Source organism: Pagrus pagrus (assembly GCF_965226575.1).
Source record: "Pagrus pagrus genome assembly, chromosome: 16".
Lineage (NCBI taxonomy): Eukaryota > Metazoa > Chordata > Actinopteri > Spariformes > Sparidae > Pagrus > Pagrus pagrus.
In genome coordinates this window covers 14,897,573-14,912,138 of record NC_140200.1, presented here as the reverse complement: position 1 = coordinate 14,912,138, position 14,566 = coordinate 14,897,573, and the positions used below count along the sequence as shown (strand labels likewise).

At 42.4% G+C, this 14,566-nt stretch overlaps 1 protein-coding gene across 1 annotated transcript; it reads right to left on the bottom strand.

The window, feature by feature from the left end:
- Window positions 1–5,713: 5,713 nt before the first annotated feature.
- On the bottom strand, window positions 5,714–12,859 carry slc35b2 (solute carrier family 35 member B2). Its single transcript, XM_084377135.1, has 4 exons — window positions 12,616–12,859; window positions 9,803–9,987; window positions 9,511–9,671; window positions 5,714–7,750 (listed from the first exon to the last, which is right to left on the bottom strand). The coding sequence occupies exons 1-4, from the start codon at window positions 12,633–12,635 to the stop codon at window positions 6,818–6,820; spliced, it is 1,299 nt and encodes a 432-aa protein (XP_084233261.1). The 5' UTR covers window positions 12,636–12,859; the 3' UTR covers window positions 5,714–6,817.
- Between the last annotated feature and the right edge of the window lie 1,707 nt (window positions 12,860–14,566).

Below are 14,566 nucleotides of genomic sequence, written 5' to 3'. Positions count from 1 at the left end.
ACCATGGAAGCAACCATGAGCTCAATTTGTTGTTGTTTCCAAAAGTTTGTTTCCAAAAGTGCAATCCCATGACACCAAAGACCCTTGTTTTTCATAGTGGAAGAGCTCCACAAAATAACATTTTAATGGGCCTTAAAGACGCCCGAGGAATCCTCCAGTTTGACCTGAATTTAGTTTTAACAGAAGAATTTCAGTGTCATGCAAAGCTGTTACACAAATGACACGTCTCTTCAGGGAAAGGCTGAAATGCTTGTCCATTCACAAATGTTGCACAAAAAGCAGGACTGTTTCCAGCATCTCACACACAGCTGCGACTGAAGCTGTAAGCCTCACGGTACAATAGATAATAAACATCATTTAGGGAGGAGGAAAATTCTCAAGAATCCTCCTCCTTACTCGTCAGCCAACATGCCATTACAAAAGCGTGTGGGCAGAATGACATTGTGAAATACAGCCATACACAACCTGTGCACACGAGGTTCTTGAAAGTGTGAGGCATCAACAGCTGAACTCTTTGGGGGAAAATTTAAAAGCGAGTATATTCCTGGAAGTCATGTGCTTTCGTGTAGATTTGAGGGGGCGGCAGCACCTTTTCTGCTCTCATCAGTAAAAACAGTGATGTGTGGGTGTCTGTCCCTCACTCACACACACTCACTCACTCACACACACACACACACTCGCTCCAGTCAGAGTGATAGTGGGGGAAACTTCAGCATTGTCATTCAGAAACACACTGAAGACTACAATGTTACTGTGAAACCTCAAACGCCCCAACATGACCACCTTCTTAATTTGCTGCTTCTACAGATTCTTTGCATTATGGAAGATATTTTCACAAGTGGTGTTCATGTCTGAGTGTTCGCCACAGTAATGGAAATGAAGGTAAAGTGTCGGCACACAGTTGATAGCACTCTATTGTAGAGCTGCGAGGATTATTCAAGTGAAGGAAAATCAAATTAACAACTATTTTGGTGATTAATTGACCACTTCAAGCAAAAATGTCAAACATTTGCTGGTTCCAGCCTCTTAAATGTTTAGATTTGATGCTTTTCTCCGTCATTTGTCATAATAAATAAGGAGTCTTTGGGTTTTGGACTGTTGGTTGGACAAGGGAAGTCATTTAAAGATGTCACTTTGGGCTCTGGGAAATTGTGATGAACATTTTTCACAATTTTGTGACAAACAAACAATTAATAGAATAATTGTGGAAAATAATCTGCAGATTGTTAGTTAGTTGAAGCCCTACTATTGATGTATGAAACAAAAATATGTCAAGTTTCAAAGTTAAATCTCGACCTTGGAAGAATCATTTTATGTTTTGTGCACTTGGATACTTGTAGTCTAAGTTTAATTGGTGTTAAGGCTATAAAAGCTGTGTCCACTATTAATTTTAAAGGATATGTTCACCCAAAAATGAAAATCCAGGCTATCTACTCACCCTCATGCTGATGGAAAGTCGGGTGAAGTTTTGTAGTCCATCCTTGCACCATTTACCCAAACACCCGAATTAGATGGGGACTTGATTTAAAATGTAAGAAAATAAAAACTCCAAAAAGCATAAAATGGCTCCATACAGCATGACCCAGGTCTGCAGAAACAATAAGATCTCAAATTGCGTTGAAAGGACATTATTTACACCCTTTTTAAAGACGAAATCTTCACTGCCAAGTGAAAAAAGCCGTAGCGCACACCCCGACTTAATAACATCGTTCCAAATCAATCTGGGATCTTATTGCTTCTGCAGACTTGGATCATGAGCTGCATGAAGCTGTTTTATGTTTCTGTGAAGCTCCAGAAATGTTTTGTGAGACTATAAAATTTGGCATCTTGGTTGATAATGAGGGAATTTTCATTCTTGGGTGAATATATACGTATTTAAGTATAAATGGAAACACATTTTGACCTTAAACACTCACAAGACCGTGCCTTTAAATAAAGAAGCACATTGGTAATCTTAGTAGTTACTGTATGTAGCGATGTTGGTTTGACACAGGATGCTGATGTCTAGAACCAAGAGGTTTCACTATATGTGTCTGAATATTGACGGTGTCGTTCTAAAACCTAATTTATTTAGAGTAATGGGTCTAGATTGAAAAAAAAGAAAAAAACTAAAATGCAAATTAGCCACACAGGAGAAATCCTGAGAGCTACCAGGTCTGTCTGGTTCAGCTGGTGGAAAATTCCTGGTTAATTTCATCAGTCAATGTGGACTTCCCTCGTAAGGTTTCTTTTTGGTTTGACTCGCTTCAACAAAAGACTTCCTGTGGAAACATTCGACTCCCTTGTGTAAATCAGCCCACACATGCTGCATTAATTGGGGGGGTTCCTGGTTTCAGTGGGCTGAGGTGGTGACCTTTGTGGCCTGTCATCTCTTTTCTCTGTATGTGTGTCTCTCTCCACTGCGAGCTGTCAGTGCAGAAATGCCAAGAAATCGTATTAAAACTTATTGACGGGAAAGACTGCACGTCCTCCTTCAAGAGTTCCTGCTCGAGCTACATGAGTGCTTCTATTCGGATTAAGGTGATTCTGGACCAACATGAGAACATTTGTTTATACACTTTGCCTCTGTGTGTCATATTGTCATATATGTGTAAGCGCCTCAGCGATGATAACAGACCACCACCGAGAACTGCGGCTTTTGTATCACTGCAGAATCTGCAGATAACACGAGACACAAAGGTATAGTTTGGCTTTACAGTACTGCTGCAACCACACAAGCCTGCAGGTCTGTGTGCAGAGTGGCACAATTTAGTTTCCATGACGTTCACGATACAAGTTGACAGAAAAAACACAACTGCTTTTCGTGATCTGAAACAATTTTGGTACACGCATCAAGCATAATGTCACTTTTCATATTCGACAGCACTTGGTAAATAGTAGAGACAGGAACAGGATTAAACACCCACACTGAGTAGGAAGGAAGCAAGATGTGCAGATAAAAGGCCTACACAAGAGAAATAAAACCTGCTATCATGAAGTATAAAATGCAAGCAACCCACGAAAATGATAACCTTTATGACTCGTAAGAGAGTGGAGAATCACACACGGCCTCACACTGTTTTTGTTCCACATGTACAGTAAAGGAGTGCGTGGTGGTGGCCCAAAGGTTAGAAAGCTGTTTTTCAGATCCCCAAAAACAAATTAAAGGAAAAGTTTGGTTTCTTGCCAGTAATTAAATAAGAAAATAGAGCCTAACCTTGACTCTTTCCAGGGCTATAATTATATAAAACATTGGGCCAATAATCAAATATGCTCAAGCCTCTCACTATTACTGTAAAACTATTAAAAAGTTGAAATAGTGTCACATAGGATATATCACTTTCAAATGCGATAGTAAGTTTCATAAGTATTATGAAAGTGGTAATTTTATGAATGGTTTTCCTCCGGTCAGAACTAGCCAGGTAGCAAACACTCACTTGCAACACTTGCTGCTCTTATGTTCGTGGGATAGACATGAAGCTACCGAAAGCAGCCGGTTAGCTTAGCTTAGCTTAGCTTAGCACAAAGACTGAAAAGAAATGAAAACTAGCTAGCCTGGCTCTGTCTACCAGCACCTATAGAGCTCACTAATTGACATGCAACTTTAAAAAAACTCTTGACTTAGGAAATTATCTTTTCATCGTGTGTGATTCATGGCACAGTTCAAACGGGATCAAAAATGTATCTTTAAAGGAACTACTGGCAGCTACTATTGTGGTTTGGCTAGCTTTGTATCAGAACTGGGAAGTAAATTTAATTGACAGAAGAGCAAAGAACGTCACTGAAGGCTTCCCAATCAGAAAATACGTTTTTACTCTTGATTTACAAACTGGCTCCACTAGTGGTTGCACTGTTTCCTGTCTTTGTGCTAAGCTAGCTTGCAGTAGCCTCATATTCAGCTTAAAAACATGGACGTTTTTAAACTAAATGAGTTATTTCACAAGTAGGATGGGAAGCATCATCAATCTTCTCATCGAACTTTCAACAAGAAAGCAAATAAGTGTATTAACGGAGATGTCTAACATTTAATTTAAAAGGATTTTATACATTTCACGGTCTTCGTAGCTTTTAAGTCACCTGTGACAAAGACATGACCCCTCTTCGGGTTCAGGTGCTCAGTGATGTCTGAACAGAACACAAAGATAGTTTCGGGAAGTAATTCCGGGCATTGACGATAAACTCAGACACTCATGCCGGCTAATAAAAACTTACAATAAAAACACTCAGCCTCAGTCCTGCAGTCAGAGCGAGAGCCCAAAGTGACTGTTCGGGGGGCTGAAACCAGAGGTCTCCATGTCTGCGGCCTTTGTCACCACCTCACTTCTTTTGTTTGTCACTTGCATTATTGAAAAGAGGACTGGAGACGCGGACGTTGTGACGCACTCCCTTCAAACTGGGGTGGAGGACGTTGTGCAATGAGAGGTGTGGGGAAATTCCCCCATCAAGCAGCTGTGAGATTGATAAACCAAGGGGGAAATGTTTTCTTGCACTTCACACTCAAATACGGTCTTCAGTTTGATGTTAAGTGAATCATAATAGTGGTCTGGTTTATGAATCAGTGTAGAGGCAAACAGCAGCTCAGACATGTTGGTTTCGAAATTAGCATATGCTGCCCTTTCTTGACGAGACTCAAGAGGAATATGGAGAGATGGAGATTGGAAACAGATTTTCATGACTGATAATGATGTGATAAGAACCGAAAATCTGTAGTAGTATTGTTGAACCGGGCTCACTTGTTTCATGAGAATATTTATATATTTGGTTTTAAAACTGTCACTTGGACTCAGTTGGACACTTGGAAAAAGGCACCTTATAGTTTTCACATCACTGGGAATCTAAAACATTTGATGAAAAAAAAAAGCAAATCCTCTTCTTAGCTTGTATTCTTAGCCCATTAAAAAGTCAGATTAACATCGTTGGTCTGTCGGTCCATTCAGCTTTGATCCAGAGTGAAACATCTCAACATCTACTGAATGGATTGCCATAACATTTTGTACAGACTTTCATGGAGCCCAGAAGATAATCCTAATTACTTTGGAGATCCTCTGACACCATCAGGTCAAAATTTCAATTTGTCCAGTTCTTTGGTTCATCAAACTTGGGTCTTAAAGCCAAAGCTGCTAGCATAGCTGAAGACTTTTAGCCCTATTTTTAATTAATGTATACTCCTGCAAAACTCGTGATTTTTGTTTTGTTTTCATTTTTATATCTGTTGTTTTGCTAGCTTCTTCTTGGATGCATTTTTATGTTTATCAGTTGATTAAATAGTCCCTGCTCCTTCATTTATTTTGTTAACAGTCATTATTCCTGATTTGACGCACTTGAGTTGCATTTTGAGTAGGACTGAACGATTATGCAAAATAATAATAATAATCAGATTGCAATTATTTTGACAGATATTGCGATGTGAGTCACAACCTTAGTGGGAATGGTAATTTTTGCATTTAAAATATATAAAAATAATGATTTTGCTTGGGTCTCTACCAAACAGACGTGTCCTTTTATCTGGAGAATAAAATTACAGTACATTCAAGCACGTTATGACACTTTCACCAAAAAATTCTTATATTTCGATTAATTGCTCAGCTCTACTTTTGTGTATGAAATGTGTGACATAAACAGGGTTTATCATCATTATTATTGTTGTATTACCGTGTGAAGCAAACAGCACTGATCATGAGTCTAATCTTTTTGCACAATGTGAAACAGTAAAATCAAACCTCTCCACTTCAAGCACTTTGTCAAGTTAATTTAATATGTTTTATTATTAATTCAGTAACCAGAGGAAATAGAATGATAGAAACAAGGTACCAGTAAGTTTGCATTTCCCTTGTATGCATTCTGTTCTGCAAACGCCCCCAACAGTATTTTCACATCCTTATGAACTCCATCACCCGTTCAGTATTCCTCCAAAGATTCACATGTAAACACATGAAGCAGTCCTTTTACAAAAGTACAACAACAGACAAGTTGGCTGGAAATAAACATTAACCTAGATATATATTTACAAGATTTTTAGCCCGGTTTTAAAACACTGAGTAAAATCTGTGTTGACACAACTAAAAAATCTTAAAATAATGCCAATAAAGTCATTGTAAATTATACAATTTGTAAATAGTGCGCTCTTTATTTACCACCCTCTATTTTACAGATGGTATCCTCTCCTCTGTAACATGTTAATATACTTTAAATTAAATAGAAACGTATGCACCATGTGTTCAGGCTATGTTTACAGCTTTAAAAGATAAAATCCCACATTAAGACACATAAAAGGCCCCTGCTCTCCAACATGGAGGACTGCGAGAAAAGCATCTGGTTATTGTGACTGAAACATACCTCAACCAATAGAAAGTGTCTTTACAGAATGCAACAGTCTCTTTGCAACGTTTTGGATAAAGTTAAGCAAGGGGAAATGTCTTAAAACGCTTAGAAATTAATGCATTAGCCGCACAGCTCATATACATTGTTCAGGGTCACAGTAACCTTTCATTGGCTGCACAAGCCACATACGGTGGTCCAGGAAAATATTACTGTTAAACTGTGAATAAGTTGACGAGGCAGTTTGCACAGTTTCTGGTTCGGGACTCGTGTATTAGACAATCTTACAGGCACTCAAAATTCTGTGACTGCTGCCCTGACAAATCACATGAACCCCTTAGGGGCATCTTGGTGTAAGAGTGAAAACTGCAGAATCCCTTTCTGTACCATGAATGACAAAAATAAAAACAAATGGAAAATAATAGTAAAAAAAAACAACCTAACAGATACACAGAAATAAGACAAAAAAGCACCACAGAAAACGTGGTCTCAGTTTGCAGTTTGGTGCGACTTCGGAGTGCTACACCTTCTGTGCGAGCGGCTGCGCCGACCGCCGGCCTGACTTCATGCGGCTGCGTGCATACACCCGAAGGAACAGTGCCAAGAAAACTACAGCAACACCAAAGCCACCTACTATGGTGACGGCATGACCGTAGAGGAAACAAGAGAGGAGGATGGCGATGGCCTGCCGCAGGGTCATAATGATGGTGAAGACTGCAGCACCGAACTGGTTGATGGTGTAGAAGATGAAGAGCTGGCCGCATGCCGAGCACACGGACAGCAGCACGGCATGGAAGGCAAACTCGGAGTGTCGTGTCATGAAGGCCAGCGAGTCGAAGAAGGCGCCCTGCTCCAGCAGCGAGCCGACAGTGAAAAGGCAGGAGAACAGGTTGACCCCGAACATCATCTGCACTGACGACATCTTGTGCTTGAACAGGTTGTCCTGCCAATTGGAGGTGAAGCTGTCGAAGACGATGTAGCCGACGAGGATGATGATCCCGCTGAAGGTGGTGACGGTGGACGGGTGCTTGCTGGGTGTGCTGGACAGCAGGAACATGCTGACGCCCACTGAGATCAGCACGGCCGTGAAGTACTCCCAGTATTCGTAGCTCTTGTGGGAGACGATCTTACCCATGAGCATGACGGGAATTACTTTAGAGGCCTTGGCCAGGACTTGAGTGGGGAAGCTGATGTACTTGAGGGCTTCGTACTGGCACCAGCTGCTCATGATGTTGGAGAGCGAGGCGAAGGAGTACTTGTACATGGGTGCTCCGTGGCGAGGCTGCTTGAACAGGGTGCACCACAGGCCTGACACGGTCAGAGCCAGGATACGGTTCATAAAGACCAAGAACTGAGAGTCCTTGAATCGCTCACCCTCCTCTTCTGGAGTTGTAGCTCCGTACGAACGGGTCATCACCCTCTCCTGCAGGACTCCCCATGTCAGGTACGACACCTAAAAATAAGAAAACCGACTTTAGCTTTTCAGGGGTAGACTTCATGTTCAAAATTTAAGTTGATTCTTGACCTTTGAGTTTGGATTATTTTGCAGCTTCCCATGAGAGAGTTCTTGGTCACCACGATCATTTCTCCTCTCCATACTGGCCGTAAAGTGATCTCTTCCTAACACAGCTACACTGTAATTAAGAAAGTGTCTTCATCCTAGTAATTGCATGTGGTTTATTGTTGGTTTATGGCAACAAAACTACACGTAACTCCCGAGACGTATCCCTGTGCCACAGGTCTGCAAGTCCAAACAAGGGAATTTTGTGCTAAAAACACCAAAACTTGCATTAAGAAGTGATCACTTTAAGGCCAGGATGAAGGGGACACATTATTACGGTGACCAATAACTCTATCAACTTACATAAAACATGCAGGTTTAACATTGGTGAATGTGTTGGCAAACAGTTTCCCATTTACACACCAAACCAAATAGCGACAGGAAACTGAAAAGGAATAAGGAAGGAATGATCGAAGGAATGATTTTTCTCATTCAGATGTAAGTTGACAGCGGAGTCATAACCTGAGGAGTTGGTCCAAGGCCAACAATGCAAACATCTTGGCCAGAGATGACAGATAGTTTGAAAGGAGTAAAGGAGTTAGTTAGAACTGAATAAACCTGCTGGATGAGAGGTGAAATGTCAACCTTAATAATGATGTTCACGGAAAACACACATCAGACACAGAGCAACAGTATCAGTCATTCTGAGTTGTGTCTCTGTCTATCTAAAGCTCTGTTCATGCCCTGATCAGACTTGCTATTAACATCTGTCCAGAGTGATCCAATCAGAGGTGGACAGTCTGTTTACATCTGGCATTAACATGCATCTCGGGAGACCACTTGTAATCAGATCTCACATCCCCTTCCTCTTTATACAGAGACAAACTGACACGTTCATTAAAAAAAAGAGAAAGAAATGAATGTATAGCATTTCAATTCACAAGAAACAACTTCATGTACTGAAATTAATGCAGAATTTACAAGATGGCACAATTTAACAAGATGTTTTTAAAGTTTGTCCTCATTCAACAACTCTCAAAATGTGCAATTTGTAAGGGAGTCTGGGGATATTGTGGTTACTGGTTCAGTGGTTGGATTGGTGTTAACAGAAAGTGTGATCACAAACATCTGCAGCTAACATAAGCAGGGTAAGAGAGCTCAAACATGTAATTTACACTAGAGTGAGCAACATGGAAATCAGACAGCATGTAATCCTTTCTGCCTGTTGTTTCGGGCTTCTTCGTGTTCACAGAAGACGTCAGTTGAGTGGGCTGTCCTTCAGTGTGGCTCAGGACACGTCAGTACAACCTGCTAAAAGAATGTGGTTACATGCGGCCATGACCACTTCTGTTTTTGGTCTGTGTGATCAGATCCCGAGTGCGTTCTCAGTGTGTCTTGTCTCCTGTCAGGCTCCTTAGCTGCTAAATCTTCCATCAAGTTCAAAAGTTAGTAGCTACACGACTTTAAAGGCCCATCCTTTAATGTAGAGCCGGTTCTTCTTGCCGTTGACGTTACATACCTTTAGGAGTGTCTCTTACCAGAACCTCCCTTCATACAAACATTCTATGTACATCACACTATAATAAAACAAACATAACACAACCTTCTCTACAGCTGCACAAACAGGAAAAGCATTAGACGATGGTACAATAGGATTAGAACACATCAGCTTTATGTACTCATTGACTGTTTCTTCCCAGGAGGATCACTACCTGAAGTCCAGCAGCACAAAAGATCAATTTGATGATCTGTCTGACTGATGAGCCTGAATCACCCTCATTCCTTGATGCAACTGACACGTCATCGCACAGACCTGTTTTGGCCTCACTGCCAAACACACAGGTCTTTATGATAGGGTAGCAAATTCCACTACCTGAAAGAGAGAAAAACATACATACACATAAACAAATTAACTTGATACCAGTGGTGGTCAGGAAGTTACAAAGACATCGAGTTTGTGTTCTGAAACTAGCATTCATTTCCAAATTGGATGTCAGCCCAAACCTGTTTCTAAGTAATTGGTGCGCTTGAAGTAGCTAATGAGGAGGTAGCCCGGGATGATGATGCTGGAGTATCCAAGTATGTTGACGAGGAAGCGGAAGAGCCAGACATCGTGCCAGCCTTCCAGTAGCGATGACTCCTCGGCAGCCACAGAAGGGAAGAGAAGCAACACAAGTGCAGGCCAAGCCCTACAGGGTAATACAACATTGTATATCAGGCCACAATGTGAAGTAAAGAACAGAAATATATATATATATATATATATATATATATATATATATATCACCCTAAATCCTTACATACATTTGATTTGACTTCATGTTTTGCTGTTGTTGTTTTACTCAATATTTGACAAACTCAGACCGAATACTCCCTGTAATACATCATTTTAGCTTCACTTCCTCCCTCACTGGATGGATTCATTTACACTAAAGCCTTTTGAATCACTTTATTGTAAAGGATTCATGTATTCCTATTTTCAGGCACGTTGACAGGACACCTAAAGGTCGCGGGTCTTTCCTAACTGGACAGTCATCTTGTATCTTGTTTCAAAACAGACGTCTTAAAGCAGAAGCAACTGAAAGGCGAAACGACTGAAACGTTTTGCAATCTGATGAATTATGATAGCAAGGGTGAAAGGACTTCCACAGCAATTTAGTATTGCATATATACAGTTCATGAAGCTTATGAAAGACGAATGGATGCGGCAGAGACTGAAGATATTCTATATTTAGTCTGATCATGCCTAAAAAAACATGATCCTAAGATTTGGTTAATAGAACTTGTTCATATCTTTTATGAGTCCCTTCCTGCCTCCAGTTTATAATGCAGGCTACCTGTTAAAAGTCTCCGAGCTGCTGTAAACACAACCCTGATGACATCACAAGGGTTATTTTCAAAGAAAACTCCGTCAATAGCCACAAAGGGTACTATACGACTGTTCCCACCGTGGATGTATGAAGTAGAACTGGATTGGGGCACCTCAGTCGGTCCTATGAATGTCACTCACTGGGCGAACGCACCAAAAAAGCCACCAAACTCACAAGTTTTGGGGCCTTTAGAGCATATGCACCAATCCTACTTTTACTCAAGGAATGATCAAAGGAATGATTTTTCTCATTCAGATGTAAGTTGACAGCGGAGTCATAACCTGAGGAGTTGGTCCAAGGCCAACAATGCAAACATCTTGGCCAGAGATGACAGAAAGTTTGAAAGGAGTAAAGGAGTTAGAACTGAATAAACCTGCTGGATGAGAGGTGAAATGTCAACCTTAATAATGATGTTCACGGAAAAACAAAAGCAATAGCAATGCAAGATACGCCCTCACGATCACCGCAAAATTGCAACCAATCCAGCCACTGTGCCAAGATTGCTTCACATTCCCACTCTGATGGTACAAATCTTTGTTTCTGCATTTATATGACAGCGAAAAAATTTTGTTGACGTCAATCGAAAACAGATTAAGGTTACCGGGCTAGAATAGGCTTTAAAGGGTTCAACGTGATTGGATGACTTTGTCGCCATTCTAGGAAAAAAATATCGCTTCCTGGGGGACTGGTTTCCAAAAGCTGAGTAGTGTCACCCATGACAAGCAAACCCATCTGAATGCACAACATAGGCTCGCAAAAGCTACTAAACATGGGAGGTATGGAGGACACATTATGGAACCACATAATCCATTAAACAAGACGTTGAGTAATTAGATGCGCTGGGTCGTGCCACAAACACGGATGACTCAAGCACACCTGTGGTGAAATCCTAGCTGCCTATGAAAAAGGTGTGCTCCTTGCTGTCGTGGCACAGAGTGTGTATCCCATTCAAAGTGAGGCTGGGCCTCCTCCCAGGGGGGCTGTTAGCCTGACTCATACAGAGCCTCTTTGTGTGGGACTCTGCTGTGGCCAGTAGCCCACTGCAGCAGGACCTGGGCTCTGAACAAGCAGCTTATTACATGGAGGAATGCACTGCACTGGGCTGGGCAGCCATCCCACAGGCTGCTACACCACAGGAGCACAGACAGCGCACTGCCAAAATGTACCTGAGGAGAGAATGAGTGCTAGTGTCTTGTGTGCGTATATGACAGCAGATAATATGGATTTAAACTAAACCAAACACAGCATCCCCTTGTTAAAACGGGTAAATAAGATTGCACTGTCCTTCATAACAACTATGTCACTGTTACTTCCAAACTAGCGGAGGAAGCAGAGTGGATAAAGCACTATATTCACAGTAAACACCTCAGTGCAGAGGGTGTTGTACCAAAATCTGTGACCATTGCATTATATGACCTGTGCAGGAATTTCAGCCATATTGCCACTGCTAACATTTCTATCACACGTTACAACATACAGTATTTCAAGTGTTAGCAAACACGGTGGCTACAGACTGCCATGTACACTTTAGTTTCACAGCGAATGAAGTCTGTGTCTCCCAATATCTAGCTTATTATCTTAATACTCCGCGGTCACAAAGCGTACAAGAATGTTTGACCCTACGCGGACACCGTTTCATAACAAAGCAAGTATGATTAAAAAAACAAAACATTTGCTGTGGAGATATGAAGCAGACTTAGGGTAGCTTCACTGATTTTGGTTCCTGTACACTAACGTTACAGTTTTACTTTAGCGACCAGGTTGTTTGCAGACTTCAAAAACACACTGACAGTCAACGTAACTGCGAATAAAGGAAACCGGCGGTTAGATGACATCATTGCACGCTCACAGGTACCTCAGAGGACAGTCAGCTAAGCTTGTCCAAACCTAAAAATCATCTTTTAGCTTGGCATATTTTAGTTAGCTCCTCTTGGTCTCCACCATTACCTCCATGAAAAAGATGGCATTTTCCCCACTCAGTGTCCCGACACCTGGCGCTGCGCACACGCCGACAGACTCAAACGTCTCCGCTGAAACAGAGCATGAAGCCGCGCGGATCCGGCAGGTACCGTTGTTTTTTAATGTCCAGGGAGCGTCTTCCTTCGGACTAGCCGCCTTTAGCTTTGATGTCTTCAACTTATCCTCAATGGCCGATGTGTTCACTTGAGCAGGAAAAGCCCCCTCCTCCTGAGTCAACGCGAAAGGATGCCGGAGACAGAGAGCGGCGCCCCCCCGGCGACACTGCCACTGGCGGTGTGGAGGAGTCACTGCAAGGCAAAGCAGGTTTATGTGTGTAGAGCACATTTCATGCACAGGAGAACTGCTGTACATACAGTACATTTACTTAGTAACTAACATTTTTAGTTACTTGTACTTTACTTGAGTCAGACCACTGCCTGATACAGCTCACTCCTACATGCAAGCCTCTTGTTAGGAGACAGCCCATCACCACCAGGACTGTGCAGCAGTGGTCTGTGGAGGCTGAGGAGGCCCTGATGGAGTGTTACAGGATAACTGACTGGGAGATGTTTCAGGAGGACTACAGTGACGACATTGCGGGTCTCATTCAGTGTGTCACCGATTACATGAAGTTCTGTGATTAGAGTGTCGTCCCCACCAGGAAGGTTCGCTGCTTCCCCGACAGCAAACCATGGATGAGCAGGGGCATTAAAGTCCTGTTGAACCAGAAGAGGAGAGCTGTCGTGGCAGGGGACCATGAGGACGCACAGTAGGAAATCCAGAAAGAGCTGAGGAGAGAACTGAGGAGGGCTAAAGCCTGCTACAAGAACAGGATAGAGGGGAAGCTGCAGCAGAACAACCAAGAGGTGTGGGCGGGGGTGAGAAACATCACAGGCATGAAAGCAGTGGAGGGGGGACAGTTTCTGCACCTCCCCTCCCAGCACCACCCTCTCCCTCTCTCAGGTCTCTGTCCAGACCAGAGGGCAGTCATGCCCTCACCACATCCCCAATCCCCCCCCAACAACAACAACCCCAACCCCAACCATTGAGACCAGCCATGTGAGACGGCAGCACACCAGGACCAGGACCAACAAGGCCAGAGGACTGGATGACATCAGGGGGAAGGAGATGGTGGACACCTATAGGTTCCTACAACACCGAGGCCCTCTATAGGAAGGGACAGAGCAGGCTGTTCTTTCTGAGGAGGCTCAGGTCTTTCAATGTGTGCACTAGGCTGCTACGAATGTTCTGTCTGTGGTAGCCAGTGTCATATTCTTTGCAGCAGTGTGCTGGGGAAGTGGCATTTGGAGCTGTGGTGCCATCAAGCTGAACAAACTGGTGAGGAAAGCCAGCTCTGTGGTGGGGATGAAACTGGACTGTGTGGAGGCAGTGACAGAGAGGAGGATGAGAGGAAAGCTGCGAGCTCGAATGGACAATCCCTCTCACCCTCTCTACGCCGAGCTGAAGCAACTCAGGAGCACGTTCAGCCACAGACTCATCCAACCACGTGCCTCAAAGCGCTTGGGGGGCTCTTTCATATCATCAGCGGTCAGACTACACAACACCACCACCACAGCTCCCAACACCTCCTTTCTCCACTGATTTAAGGACTCAACCATACACTTCACTGTCACAAAGACTGTTCGTGTTGTTATTTATCATCTCAGGAACCCTGCACATTGCACATTTGCACAGTCACATTTATTATATTTTGCACATGTCATGTACATACAAGGGCAGTCACTGTATATAGTATGTTTATCTTTATTCTAATAGTTTTTATTATTATATTTTGTATTCAAATTGTTATAACAGATTATAATAAACAGAAATGTTTGATCTGATAATCTGCCAGGCCAATAATCAGTCGACCCGTAGTCACTTGATCGCTTATTGTTTAAATACATTTGATATTAAAGTACATTTAATATGAGATACT

Excerpts from the sequence above, each read along its gene's own strand:
- slc35b2 (XM_084377135.1), bottom strand. The coding sequence starts at position 12,635 with ATGCCATCTTTTTCATGGAG. Across the intron at positions 9,988-12,615 it reads ATGCCATCTTTTTCATGGAG|GGCTTGGCCTGCACTTGTGT; the intron begins GTAATGGTGGAG and ends ATTACCCTGTAG. Across the intron at positions 9,672-9,802 it reads CACCAATTACTTAGAAACAG|GTAGTGGAATTTGCTACCCT; the intron begins GTTTGGGCTGAC and ends TCTCTCTTTCAG.